Source organism: Egretta garzetta, unplaced genomic scaffold (assembly GCF_000687185.1).
Source record: "Egretta garzetta isolate BGI_Z169 unplaced genomic scaffold, ASM68718v1 scaffold447, whole genome shotgun sequence".
NCBI lineage: Eukaryota > Metazoa > Chordata > Aves > Pelecaniformes > Ardeidae > Egretta > Egretta garzetta.
Window position 1 is genome coordinate 1522719 of NW_009260397.1, and position 14798 is coordinate 1537516.

The window sequence follows — 14798 nt, forward strand, 5'->3', positions numbered from 1 at the left end:
CGTGGAAGAGGTGCGGCAAAGCGACCGTTGGGAAAGCCGTCAGAGCATCAGGGCAGTAGAGAGCGTAGTCAATCCTTTTGGTGCCCCACCACTTGGCAGCAACTAGAAGCAAAAGACTTGTTCAGACAAAGGGGGTTCACATGCGCGCACGGTCTCTGCCACAAATGGTATTTCGAGGCTCTGGCTCCTCGCTCCAGGTATGCCAGGGGTTGCTCCCTGGCTGGTCGCACTGCTAAGAGGGAACAACCGACCCAGGGCTCAGCATTTGCTCAAACCAGGAGCACCACCACTTGAGCCTCTCCTTTATTTAAGCAAATAGGAAGGCACTAGAGGGATGGTATTAATTGGGTGTTAGTGCCCAGGGAAGGGGTCCAGGGCTCACGTGCAATGAGCCTGGGAATCCACGTGCCAAAACATAAGACAGAAACACATCTCCCTGGAGCTGTGGGAGGAAGGGGGGTGTGCGCTCTGCTCACCGTAGTACATGCCCAGGCCATCTCCGGCCCCACATCCAACTCCTTTAGCTTTCACCATAGAATAAAAGACCTTTCAGCATCCAGATACTGGCCGCACTAAAGAGGACCTGAATACTGGGAGCCCATGTGAGATGCTAAAAGGCACCACAGGGCAGGGTGCTATAGCATGTGCTACTGGGATTGGCAGTTCTCAACAAATCCTGGTTGCCTTCCTGGGCTACCACATTGTAGGCAACAGAGATGTCCAGCCCAGCCTCGCCAGGAGCACAATCCCTGCAGCAGTCAACAAGAAAAGTGTCCAGGGGTGCTGAGACTCCATTGCAGGTGGGACTGAAAAATACACTGGGACTTGGGTGGGCAAGGTTACAGACAACGCAGAAGGGTTTCTCCCCCAGGGAGTCAACAACTTGCACACAAGTGACCGACAGCCACCCTTCACCCACGGGACATCACCACACTTCAGTGCTGCCCTGAGCTCTGCCCATGCACACATCCTTTCCGACTCTCTAGTAATGAGCATGTCTCAGACCCCAAAGGTGTGGGCTGCTTTCCCAGCAGTGAGGAGTCCTCAACCCCCACATGCTCTGGCTTGGAAAAGCAGCTAAGGAAAGAGAAGATGGATGAGATCAAGAGAGCAACAGGAGGAGCTGCGTTTGCATGCAAGTTGCAAGCTGGGGCTTTGACAAGGGCTTTCTCAAAACTTGGTTTTTCTCTGTGACAATGTTCCCTTTTTATCGACTTCCAGGAAAGCTGCCAGGTAGAAGGTACAATCCAACAAACCCCACCTGGTAAGTAAAATCTAGCTGGTGAAGAGCACAGATGCTGAACTGAAAAAATGGACCCACCAGCTCCTTCCAGAGACCTGCACAAAGCTCCCACCGTAGACCTGCACAAAGCTCCCACCACAGCAGCGTGCAGAGGGTTATGGCATCAGCACATCCCCATGCCCAGGCCTGGCTGTGCTGAGTGCCCAGGCCACCCTCATCCTAATGGCCCTTGCTTTTCTGAAGAGCCATGGGAAGGAGGAGGAGGGTGTTGATGGATCAACATGGCTTTTCCAGAGCACACAGGCACCTCCTTAGAGCCATTTCTGACTCCCTGTCTTCCAAATTGGCAGCTCCTGGTCATGTCCCAACCTTTCATTTCTCATGCAAGTCCCCAGCTTGGGTAATTTCAGATTCGTCGTAGGAAGCAGACAGGATTTACTCTTCCATGCTCAAAAGACAGTGCTGGAGGCAGAAGCGTTGTCCCCACAGCTCTGCCCAGACCTCCTGCTCTTGCCCAGTTGTTAGCTGTGTTATGATTGATCTTTGGAGCAAAGTGACAGAAATACTTGTTAAAGTGCAATTAGAAATTGCAAGTGCCTCAGTGAAAGCGCATAGATTTGTTGCGAAGTTCTGTGGCTACTGAATGAGAAAGGAGGTCGACCAGAGTGGATCTCTCCAGAATACCTGTCTTGATGTCCAGGTCGGGTATCCGAAGAGCACAGCCTGCAGCCTGACTCCATGGCCCTTTGAGCTTTCTTCCCTTCAAAGGAATTTCATGTTTATGCTGCCTATGTCTCTTGGAGGAGGTTTGGGTAGGGGATTTGTGAGGGAGGGCAAGTTGGGACAGAAGGCTAAACCCTCTACAATGATTAAGGTGGTGTTTGGTTTCTAAAAGGCAAAATAAAATAAAAAAAAAGAAAGCAGAAATCACACTTATTATGGCACACACATGCTGCAGGCAACACCAGTTTCATCCTCCAGAAATTCACAGCGCAAGGGAAGCTGCACCCTAGGGAGGGCTCCCAGGAGGGAGCCATGGTTTTGCAGTGCCCCTCTGGACTTCCTCCGGCTCTCCCTCTGGGATACGCATGGACGGCATCCAACCCTCAACCCCACGGTTTCACATTACCACCACACTAATAAGGTCAAGCACAAGAGCTGCAAAGCCAAAGCCAGGGCTCAGAGGACGTATCGGCACTCGGGGGGTGAAGGAAGGGGCTGCGACAGCCCTTGGGGCAGGCAGCACACGGGGTCAGGGTGCGTGCACAGCCCATGCCGGGGCTGGACTCTTCCCCTCCGATCTCAGAAGTGGGTTTTGATGGCTGTGAAGTGCATGGAGGAATAAATTACACAAACCAGAAGCTAAATAATTGGGGAGAGCGTGGGGAAAGCAATGAGAGGCAAGCGTTGCGTGGGCCTGATCCTGCCATCAGCTTGCAGAGGCAGGATCCCTGCATCGCATCATGCGGGCCTTTAGGCATCACCCCGGCGTAAACACTTCGCAACGAACAACCACTGTCCCCCGCTTCCCCTCCTGGCCAGCCGAGCTCGGCAGCTCGCCACGGGTGTGAAACCAGCACAAAACAAACACCTTCTCCCCCAGGAGCCTTCTTCCAAAGCAGACAAACATTTAGCAAGAGCTTGGCAAGACTTCTTACCAGGACAAATAGAAGAACGCACGCAGGGAGTGCGGCGTCAGCTCTCGGATGTGCTTTGGGAAAGCAAACCTCCTTTGCCAGAGCGCGGGCAGTTTACTTCTGCTGCCGAGTGTCACCTCAAACAGGGCAAGAAGTTACGGCAGCCCCTGACCTTCAGCAACTGCCGCTTGCCTCGGGGAACATTATTAACCTCAGCAATTAATTATGAAGTGAGTTGTTCATAGCCCTGTAGTCTAATGTGCCAGGAATGGAGTATTTCTAAATTTTTGCCACCTTCTGGGACAAGAGTTTGGGCCAAAGGGGTTTTTTGTTGTTGTTTTTTCATTTGTTTGGTTTTCAGCCTTTTCTGCTTGAGTAATCAGAGGTCCCTGAGGATGCAGGCTGTTAATCTCACACTTCAGCTGAAACGAAGAAAGGCTGAACCATTAACAAAGGCTCTTGTTTCCCCCTGTATTAGCTGGGAAGTTATACAGGTCTTGGGAAAAATAACAAAAAATCCCTTTTATTCCCCATTTGGCTCTGGGATATGGGTCATAACTGGCTGACTCTCTGAGCTGCCCTGCGGACTCCAGAAGAGCCAAATCACTCATGCAAAGTAATAAATAACCCAAACCTGATTTTCCTTTTCAGCATTACAGAGGGGCCCGCTTGTCCCCATTTTTGTGGGCCACATTTAAGTGATCTGCATCAAGCCACACACCACATCCTGCATTATCAATCTGGCCATGCTGATCCCTACTAGTTCTGCATGACTTATCAATGGCAGCACAGAAACATCCCTTTGGATTAGCCCTCCCCACGCACAGCAGCCAAGTGCTACTCAGAGTTATCTATTATTATTTTTTTTTTTCTTTTAACAGTTTATCACCAGCACAGTCCAACATGCATAACACAGCAGTGGCCCCTGTATTATAATCAGATATATCACCTGTTCCTCCAGGGGATATGATAACACGCAGCACTGACTATGACAAAACCAGGTGAAGGCGGAATAATTCCATTTTTTTGTTATAAACAGAAAGTACAACCCCAGACAGACGGACAGACAGAAGCTGCGTGGCTCTGGCCCAATGCGTGGTGCTGAGAGAGCGGTGCGGCAGCGAGCGGTAGTCTTGGAGGGGGTGAAACACTTACTGTTGGCTATGTTGGAAGCAGTGTAACTGTCTGCCATTCCTGAGACCTGGCTGGCAATGCTGATCTCACTGGCTCTTCGGAAGCCCCTGAACTGAGGGGCTGAAATGGGGGTGGACAGGGACGCGCTTTCCATGAAGACGGCACCATGAGACTGAACAACATCTGCTACAAAGTTGAAACAGGGAAATCAAAATATTAGACCAACAGACAGAGGCTGGGCAAGATGAACTCGAGGGGAGGAAGGAGGCAAACAAGACTGGTAGATGCAAAAAACCTTTCAGAACTGATTGGAATGAAAAAAAAAATTCATCAGAGCTCTGATTTGAAAAGAAAGCAAACACCACAGCAGGCAGAGAGACATGTGGCTGGAGGAGCAGTCTTTGATTGAGAGAAGCAAAATAAGTAGCTCAAAAAACAAATTGAAAACCCCAAAGAAAAATCCAGGCAGACTTACTCAAGCAGCAATAACAGAAGCATGTGTCATACATACAGATGTGAATATACACAACTTCATATATCCACATCAAGACAAAATAACCAAGGTAAGGAGAACAACAAAAAACAACCTTAGAAAGGGGATATTTGTTTTCTTGAAACATTTAGACTTAAATTAACATCTCCAAGATAGAAGCATTAATGCAAAAAAAAAAAATAATAAAAAAATCAGAAAACATTTTCATGCCTGGCAGGGACTAAATTTGAGCTTGTATTTTATTGCTAATGGATACAGCCAACACTCGTTAAACTGAAGTAAGGGCTATTGAAAGAAAGGAGTCTGGTGCTGAGCACTTACATCTCCAATCGGTGTTGGCGGATCAGGGAGCGCTCAGTCTCTGTGAAAACAGAGCTTCTTTTGTACAACGTGCAAGTCTGGATTTTTAGATCCCAACCTGAGGTTTACCAAGTGTGGCCTAACCCTTTAGTACATAAATACAGAAAAGGAGGATTTAAAGTCATGTTCACATGGGACCTTATACATGTATTAGAGGGAAATGGACCTACTATGTTCAGGACTGGCAAACCGAGAGATGCTGAAAGTCACGATAAAATCTCTGCCCTTCAGTTTCCTCCCCTCTGTGGATGCTATGAGGCAGAATTAAGTGTCTGTGGGATGCCCCAAGATCCCGCAATGCAGAGGGTTTGTAATGCCAATACCCAGCATTTCGTAGCAGGCAGCACTGGTATGATGCTAACACACAAAAGCACAGCTACTTACTGTCATCTGAACATTGCCCATCTCTGCTGTACCTGAGGAGCAGCATCTGAACTTTATTCCCAGGTATCAGACAGGGCACAGGTTTGTGCCCAGCCAGGCAGTAGGTGCCACGGGGAACGCAAGTACATTACTCCCGCACACCAACATCCTCTGCCTATTTCAGCCAGTTTAGATATCCTTGAATTTCATCCCAGCATGCAGCTGACACAAGGCGTTGTTTTGGCAACTGGTTTATTTTAATATCAATCTTGCTTGCTTGGGGCTACTAATTTGCTTCCTCCCATCTCTCAGTTCGCAGCAGCAGCGTCTGTGCCCACACAAATCCTGCTGCAGCGGAGGGAAAGGGAACGTATGAAACAGAAAATGCGTAGCTAAGTGTTGGTAAAAGAGTTCTGTTCTCTGCAGGGAAAATCAGGCCACATGCTGCTCTGTGTAAAAGCTTCATGGACTGCAAGATCTGAGCCCTAGCAGGAGCCTGACCTGATGATGAGCTACACACACTGCCCACGTTGTCCCTGAAAGGCCATTACCAGCATCACTTTCTCAGCACTTTCCTCCTCTTTTCACCTCACCTTGAGATGCTGGCTGTCAAGGCTGCTGCCAGTATCTGCACCCCAGCCAGCCTCACTAGCCCAGCATGGCTTTCTTACTGGAGGAGACAATTCAAGCAGAGGCTGTATTCTGAGATCACGAGCCAAGCCAGGAGCTGCATTCAATCCCACAAAGGTCTCAAGGGTAAAGGGTCTCATTCCCAACCCTCTCACCTCTTCCCTGGTTACCCCTTCCTCTCCTTTCCCTTGTTTATACAGACTGCGAGATCCTTCTGCAATTACACCCCCGTGTCACATCAAACGGGTGCCCCAACACAGCTGTAACACAGACGATGACCATCAGCTTCCCTGAACTCGGTCAGATGCAACAAGAGGTTTGGCTTTGTCTACGCTAGGAAAAATGTCAGGCTCAGGTTTAACTAACACCTACCAACAAAGCCCGAACTTCTTTCTCTCCCTTAAATATAAAACATCTGTGGCTTGAATTAGGAAGCAGCTGGAAGACACACTAAAGAGCATTTACAGCAATGCTACACAGGAGAAAAGGCTGGGCCAAATGTGGTGCTGCCTGGGTTGATCATGGCTCCAGCTCCATTACTGTGTCTTCACTTAGCTCTGCCTGAATTTCATCTCCTTTTTTGAGGGCCCAGAAAGTGGAATGTGAATAAAGGAACAAACAGTGGTATTTTGGGCTTGCTCCTTTTAGCTAATCTTGCTTTTCTGGGCCTTACTGGGCATTTTTGAGTACAATGAGTTTGAAGCAAAACCCAACCTCAACAGCCTTCCAAGGCCATCCTAGCTAGTGTCGCCACTGGAGTCATTTTCACTCCTATGACAGCCTAAACTGTTTTAGCGTTACTGAACTGTTCAGCTTGCTATCACCCGCGTTGATGGCAGGAGTCTGCTCTGCAGGGGATAAAGTGCTGCCCAACAACAGCACTTGCTCCTGTGCTCCAGCCCACCCGGGCTGCTCTCATGTTTCTCCTATTTCCCAAGCTACACACCCTGAAAAATGACAGTTTCTAAGAAAAATGAGGGCCAGGAAAAGGCAGGGGCAGAAACGTAGACAGAAAACCTGGTTTATGCATCACTACCCCTTCAGCTAAGCTTCCTTTACCCCAAAGCTGCACTGATAGCGACTTCCAGATAAAAACCTGGCACCTGACTTGCAGAAAAACCCCTTAACAATGTAATTCCTAAACTCAGTGTATTTTTTTCACCAAATCCCGTACACAGAACCAAGGGGGCCTTCTTGAGGAGTGCAGTGACCAGGGCGGGATGTCGCAGATGCTGCTGTGCCAACACAGGCTGACCCCAGCACCTGTAACCGCTCCTGCTCCCTAAGGACCACATCTTGTGCACTACAGGGGTTGCATCCCCAGCTGCAGCTCAGGTCCTGGCAATCATGGGGACGTTTCTCAGGCAAGCACTTCCAGCCCAGGGTGAAGTCGGATGGCTGGACCAGGACCAGCAGTACCAAGACTTTCCTCAGGACCAGATGTTCGTTTGGGTTGCTAGACAAGGACAGAGGTGCCACCAGTTTACTGCATTGGCTGAAGTGTACTCTGTACCTTGTCTGAGGTCAAACTTTACCAGAATGAGGAAGCTTCGGCAAGAGAAGACCCAGCTGGAGCGGTGCCCTGAGCACCCTCTCTCCCAGCAAAGCACCTCCTGCTGTTTGAACTGCAGCACGCACCCGTCGGGCCAGTGCAATGAACTGGGATTTAATTGCACTTCCACAGGAGGTGACATAAGAAGCAAAATCACCATTTTTTTTTTTCTATCTATGGATCTTTAATACTCATTTCAGTGCTGTGCCTTTTCATTTATGGACTCGTTTGTCAGTGTTCTTACTAATTGTTTCCCACTAAGTGAACGGCACTGGGCCATCCTCCTAATGTACTGCTGGCACTGCGTTAAGTCCTTGGGGTATCCGAATGGCAGATTTCAATATCTGCTATTTGCAGGCTGAGCTGTGGCGCCGAAGCGGGAAATACTGAAAGCAATCAAAAATATGTAAAGTTCAATAAAAATAAAAAAACAGAAAAGCCAGCCAGCTGCTCAGCACAGGCCAGACCCTGCTTGCACTGGAGTCACTGGTCAGCACTGGGCACTCTGCAGTCACTACTCTGAGATCAAGAGCACCACAGATTTTGGTTGTCCATAAGTTTTTATGATTCTGGAAATTTCCTGCAGTCCAGTGGCTGAACTGGGATTCAGCACTTGCTGCAGTCAAGCCAAGTGCTGCTTGGCCACACTGTGCTCTTGACACACAAGGTAAAGAGCAGAGAAGCTTCTGAGAGCTCTGTCCTGACAGCAGGAAATATCAGATGACAGCTAAATGGCATTTCATCAGTGACCTCCAAAGTGATTAATAATAGTACCAGATCCTTTCCCTCTGCTTTGTTACAGAACATCACAGCACAGGCAACACGGCAACTGCATACCAAAAATCATCTACATCTTCAAAAGACAAAGGAAGAGACAATCTGCAATTGTCAGCAGTGTTGCCATCCTGTATGACCACATAACGTACTGGGCTGCTCATAAACAGCAAGGGTCAGCTTGTTAAACAAGGCAGCAGAACCAAGCTCTCAATGCAAAACGCTGAAAAAGGGGTAAGAACGGGCAAGTAAGACACATGGGGAAGAAAAAACTAAAACAAAGTAAAGTCTCATTAAAATCACAGATGTAGCACCAGCCACAACCAGAATAAATGAAGCCATGCAGCATTTATGATGGAAAATAAGGCAAAACAAAACGCATCAAACTTTGCTTTTAAGGCAGAAGTTGAGAAATTTTAAAAAGCCAACACGTATAGCCACCTTGGGGTCTGAAAGCCTCATTCACTGTATTCAGCAGTGCCACAAGAAGTGTCCAAACATGAAATATTCAAAGGGACAAAACCTGTTCTGGCAAAGACATTAATCCGAGTTCCGGCCACGGTGCAGTGCGGCTGACTGCTGGGAAGACACATGCTGCAGACCAGCAACCCATTCCTGGGGGATCCTGCGCATGGTGTATACCGCACGAGCAGGGCCACCCAAAGACTCTATCTTGCTGCATCAAAGCCTCTTTCCAGCAGCATAGCCACCACAGATGGAAAAAAGTAAGTACGTGGCAGCAGTCCCCCCTTCCAGCATCAACACCAGATGATGTTTTTGCATGGTGGGTCTCCCAGACCAGGTATACTGAAGCATGGTCCCAAATGGTTGTTTCATGCGGCACAGCCTGAGACACAGCATGAAGATTTCAACTCCAGAAGGCCAACAGTACGATCTCCAAAAAGCACCCCAAGTACCCAACACCATAGACAATACAAAAGTGTAGATTACACACACTCAGAAAAACCAGCACTTTTATTGGAAACATCTTGCCAATTCAGTACGGGAACGGGGATACTTGTTTCCATGAAGCTGTCCTGGTGCTGGAGAGCACCCAGAGGGCTACTTTCCATGAGGAGGATGGGATTGTTCTGGATTGTCTCAACTAGAAGCAGATGGGAAAAAAAAACAAAACAAAACAGAAGGACAAAGAACAACAGACATGCGGCCACAAAGTGTTAACATACAGTTACAACTGAGCACTTCAACTATGAGTCTTCAATGAAAAGACAACCTTCAAGTAGAGTAAAAGAAACAAAACATGGGTGACTGTCCAAATAGACCCACATCAGAAAGATTAACTGGTAGCAGAGGAGAGGACAACGATGGCATTTCAACAACAAAAGAAAAGGGAGTCCTCTTAATCGGCTTCTCCAATGAACCAAAATCCACAAATACCCAGCAGATCCAGAGAAATCTTTTTACTACAAGGGGAAAAGGAGTATGCTGTAAGGGGAGATTTACTTGACTCAGACTCACAGCCTACACAGTGCAAAGCACAGGAGTAAGCAAGGATGTGAATTTAATTTCACTCTGCAAGTTGGCTGTAATGAAACAGGGATCCAACTTTTAGTACAGATGGGAAAACGAAAAAAAGTCTAAGAGGCTTTCTGAATTGTGGACTTTAAAAAAGCTAGCTATCTGCACAAGGAGACATCCATAAGCAGTGTTAACAGAAGGTTTTGTACGTAACTATTACAATTGAGCACCTGAATTTTACGTGATCACCAAATCATATAGCTTAATTACAGCAGCAATTAACTTTTCTGGAGCACCCTACAGTGAACACTAACTTCAGTAGCAGCTTTGCAAATCATGGTTAGAACAGTCCTTCTGCATAATGTGTAAATCGCAGCAATGAAGTTTTGACTCTAATGGAAAGGAATAGCCTGTTACTTCATGATAAGCAAATGAAGAGGCTTTGTCTTACACGAGGATAGAATTTAAAGCTGCTTTTTTTGTCAGTTTTATTCATCACGGCAGAGCAGCATCTCTTAAAATAACAAGGCTCAAACCTGAAGAGGGTTTTGAAATCAGTCTACCCTTCTCATAGCTGAGCTAATTGCTGTTTAACTCCTCTCCACTACATAGCAAGTGTCTCTCTAAACACAGCCAACTCAACAAAGGTCTAGGGAGGCACAGCAAACTAATAAGATCCCTGCTGTTGCACAGAATGATAACCAGAACACAGGTTGCTCAGTGTCAGCAGGGCTTCTACCTCTGGCTTCAGTGAGAACAGGGGATTTTAAATGTATTTATGAGGAAGAAGGGAAGATGTTTAGCGTTTTGGGTTTTTTTAAGAAGCCACTTGCAGCCGATACCTAGAATACACCCCAAAATCAAATTGCTTTTCAAGTTGCTATAGATTCCCTGTGGTGTTGTAACTGGACTGGGTACAAATGTAATTGTGGGTGGATCCATTTTTTAAAAGTATTGTAGCAAGATCTTTGCTAAATTTGACAAGTGAGTGGGGCCTGCAGCAAGTAGTTGATTCGCTTCATTAAGCTTGGGTTTTAGTTTATATCCATTTAACAAATCAGACCTCCAGATTCAGCAATTACAATACAATCTTTAAAGATACTCATACATAGGAGAACACTGCTTTGCATTTTCAATTTAAAAATGATGCAGAGTATCACCAGAATTACTCAGCTCTAGATACATATTCCTCCTCATTTAGTCCTGCATGATTCAAATATTAAACAAATGGAAAGCTACCAGAGCTTTAGGAAAAAAACAACCACCAAATTCCAGTTTTCCTAGCTGGTGGTTTTGATATTCTACTCTGGTTTGCCAATGTGATTTTTTGTGTGCTGTAAATCTAGTTTTACAGTAGCAACTCTTAATTGTAATGTTGGCTTTAAGTAGCCATTGACTAACAACCTCTAGCAAGGGAAAAATTATAGCGCATTTTTTCTTCCTGCCCCAAAGCCCTGACCGTGCAGGGAACCAAAGCCTTAGGTGAAGCAGAAAGGTCAAATTTAGTTCTGCACAGTGGTGAGCTTCTGCGAGAGCTCCTTGCAATGAGAGCCTGCACTGAAATGGCAGCAGACCATGAGAGTCTAGGCACAGAAGTGAGGTGAAGATGGTAGGAAATAGAATTTATTAGATCAACTGCAAGAGCACTGATGTAATGGGAGCTGAGGCAGGGCATGGTCAGGACACAGTTGTTTCAAATGCAACCCGGTAAGACAAAAGGGCATGCACACAGCCATTTTAGACTTAGTTACTGCTGCAATTGGGGTAGAGCAAGTGAAGAGGCCACTGATGGCAGAGGAATCCTAGGTATCCTAGGAAGACAAAGTGTCTCATTGGCAAGGTGGCAAGGGCAAGGCACTGTTACCAGCCCACAGATCTGCATTTGCCTGTCCCATGAAAAAGCACAGGTTGGAACCAAGTGCTCAGGATCGGTGCATCCCTGTGAGCAGGAAATCAAGTAAACGAGGTAAGAGGCCTGCATGGATGAACAAGGAGCTTCTAGTGAAACTCAAAGAAAAGGGTAAGCTCCATGGAATGTGGAAGGAGGGTCAGGCCACTTGGGAGGCATACAGGAAAGCTGCCAGATCATGTAGGGAAGCTACCAGAAAGGCCAAGGCTCACCTGGAACTGAGTTTGGCAAAGGACATCAAGAACAACAAGAAGGGCTTCTTCAAGTATGTCAGCAGTAAGCGTAAGACCAGGGGTAATGTGGGACCGCTGCTGAATGAAACGGGTGCCCTGGTGACAGAAGATACAGAGAAGGCGGAGCTACTGAATGCCTTCTTTGCTTCAGTCTTCACTGTCGAGGCTGGCCCTCAGGCTCCCCAGTCCTGGCTGGTAAGCGAGCTAGCTTGGAGAAAGGAAGACCTTCCTTCTGTTGATGTGGATCAGGTTAGGGATCTTTTAAGGAAGCTGGACACCCACAAGTCCATGGGCCCCGACGGAATGCACCCGCGAGTGCTGAAGGAACTGTCAGACGTCATTGCGGAGCCACTCTCCATCATCTATGAAAGGTCGTGGAGAACAGGAGAGGTGCCTGATGACTGGAAGATAGCCAATGTCACTCCAGTCTTCAAAAAGGGCAAGAAGGAGGACCCAGGGAACTACAGGCCGGTTAGTCTCACCTCTGTCCCTGGAAAGGTGATGGAACAACTCATTCTAAGTGACCTCTCCAAGCAAGTGGACGACAGACTAGATGATCTCCTGAGGTCCCTTCCAACCCTTACGATTCTGTGATTCTGTGATTCTGTGTGATTCTGTGAAATCACATCATTATCTCACTGTTGACTCTTCTCCTTCCAGTCTTCACTGGCCCTCCAAGCATCAAAGTCCTAAACTCTGTCAAATTAAACACATTTCATTCAGTACCAACCACAAGCACCAGCCTGGGGGTGTATGACAGGGACCTTCACAGAGAGGTCACCACATCACGACTCTCAGCAGCTGATGGCCTTTGTGTGACAAGCAAAGGGCGCAAGGCACTGATTTTCTTGGAAGAAAACTACTTTTCTGGTAAATTGGGAATAAAGCTAACATTATAGGGCCAATTCTCTTTCTTGTCATTCCCAATTGCTTTGATAATTTCATGTAAAGTGTGGATACAAGCCTTTAGACAGCTAATATGGATCCAAACTGACTTACCCAGAACAGCAGAATTGCCATCACCCAGCGGGAACCTCTGGTAACGAGGAATATTAAAGGGAGGCAAAAGGTAGAACTTCCTCTCCAGAAGAGGCTCGAGGCGTGAAGCAGATGGGTCTGCAGGGTGGAACAGGTTATAGACCTGCTGACAGGCTGGTCTGAGCTGAAAGACTAAAAAGATGAAGAAAAAAAACCCTCAAGTATCAAAAGGTTATTTGTTAGAATATTGTAAATATTGTAAAAAGGACAACTGTTAGGCTAAAAGAAGTGCTAAGATTTATCACCTCCCTCATCTTCCAGTTTTGTCAATTGAAACAATTTATCACAATAATTGCCCGGTATTTTTAATGTTTGGAAGTACATTGCAAATAAATTGTATAATCAGTACTGGCTAGAGCACACAGTGATCTGCTTCATTAGGGTGCAATAAATATTATATATAAATATTTGGGTTTTACCAGTTTGTCTCATCAAGTTACTGGATTTGTAGCAGGAGGTGCTTACACCATCCACTAAGCAAGCTGCTCAGCAGTTTACATCAGGACTTACTGTCAAGAGCTGGAATGACAGTTTTTCGCAGTGCAAGAACCAGACCCAAGGGAGAACCAAAGAGGAAGAAGTCAGTGATCTCAAATTCAAACTTTCCAATATTTCCTCCATCCAACATAGTAGAGCTACTAGATCGCCTGGATCCCGGGTCATTTCTCAGCACACTAGAATGTAAACTGAGACAAACAGAAAATAAAGACAAAATTTTATTCATGCTGTTCTTTCATAATTGAAGGCCAGATAAGCAATTGACAGCGAGTATAATTTCTCTCTCTTCAGTGAAGGAACTGTGCCAATCAACCCACCGTGCCTCAGTACTATAGTTTTACTAGCCAGTAAAACAACCCCCAAACAATTACCCCATTTTGTTGGCACAATTCAGACTGCACAAATCCAAGCTTCAAGTGGGTTCATTTACACACTCCCGCCTCCTCAAAATGTTTTTTCTTTGAGGAGTCAAAATCTTGATTGCTGCTAGCAGAATGGTCATTTGCACGATAAAACAACCAGCAAGCCAAAATTACTAGAGTAGCAGGGAAAAAAGCAGGTTTACAGTGATTCACTCCATTACACACGTTACTGCTACGCTTTCTGACTGTCAACATTTGAGTTCCTTCCATCACCTTATTCTTAAATGTTACGGAAAGCTGTGCTTACCCATTTCTTCCTCATGGAAGTAGTTGGACAAATGTTATAGGATCGAAAAGGAAAAAGAGAAAGAAAAAGAAAAAAAGGAGAGGAGAGAGAAGAAGAAAGATCAAAATCTGCAAGAGAGTTTCTAATATCTTTGTGCACCCGGTCTGCAGCACAGCTTCCATGCATGTGTATGGCACTCACTGGGAATGGCAATTTGGGGCAATTAACTCAGTGGCCATATGGTAAATTATATTTATCGTGCACCCAGGACTCTCTCATTTCTCTTCTGCCCATGAGGCCACATCTGTCAAGTTATTACCAAACTACTTCTCAACCCCAACCCAACAACTCCAGGTAACTGTACTTAAAAAGAATAATGGTATAACACATGTCTAGCTTTTCCCCCCTCTTTCACGTGTTGAATCTCTGTGTAAAACTGAACCTATGTGCAGTGCAGGCTGGGCAATACACAGGTTTAACACAGAGATTTAAATTCACTTATTGCTTAGACACTGAGAAAGAAAAAGCAGGAACTCTTTGATGAAAATCCTGGGAATCCACCCCCCTGTTAGGAAGCAGTGCTTCTTTGCCATCTAGATCTGGGATTAGACAGCGAAATGATAAGATGGGTAACACTAATAACCTGGTTCACAAAAGGGTTTCTGAGATTCTTCTGTTATCATCCAAAAGCAGTAAGCTGCAATTTCTTCTGCTCTCCAGGTTCTACAGATTCCGATGGCAGCCTTGCCGGGTTATCATCATTATAATTAGAAGCAGAGAGTTGAAGACAGAGTACCAGCAGTGACT

The 14798-nt window shown here is 46.3% G+C and overlaps 1 protein-coding gene across 1 annotated transcript in view; it reads right to left on the reverse strand.

The window, feature by feature from the left end:
- PITPNM2 (phosphatidylinositol transfer protein membrane associated 2) overlaps positions 1-14798 on the reverse strand; it is an 84420-nt gene that overhangs the window by 8905 nt on the left and 60717 nt on the right. The window contains 5 exon segments of the mRNA XM_035898545.1: positions 2-102; positions 4036-4200; positions 9142-9291; positions 12807-12977; positions 13356-13531. Of these exon segments, the coding sequence (XP_035754438.1) occupies positions 2-102; positions 4036-4200; positions 9142-9291; positions 12807-12977; positions 13356-13531 (763 nt within the window).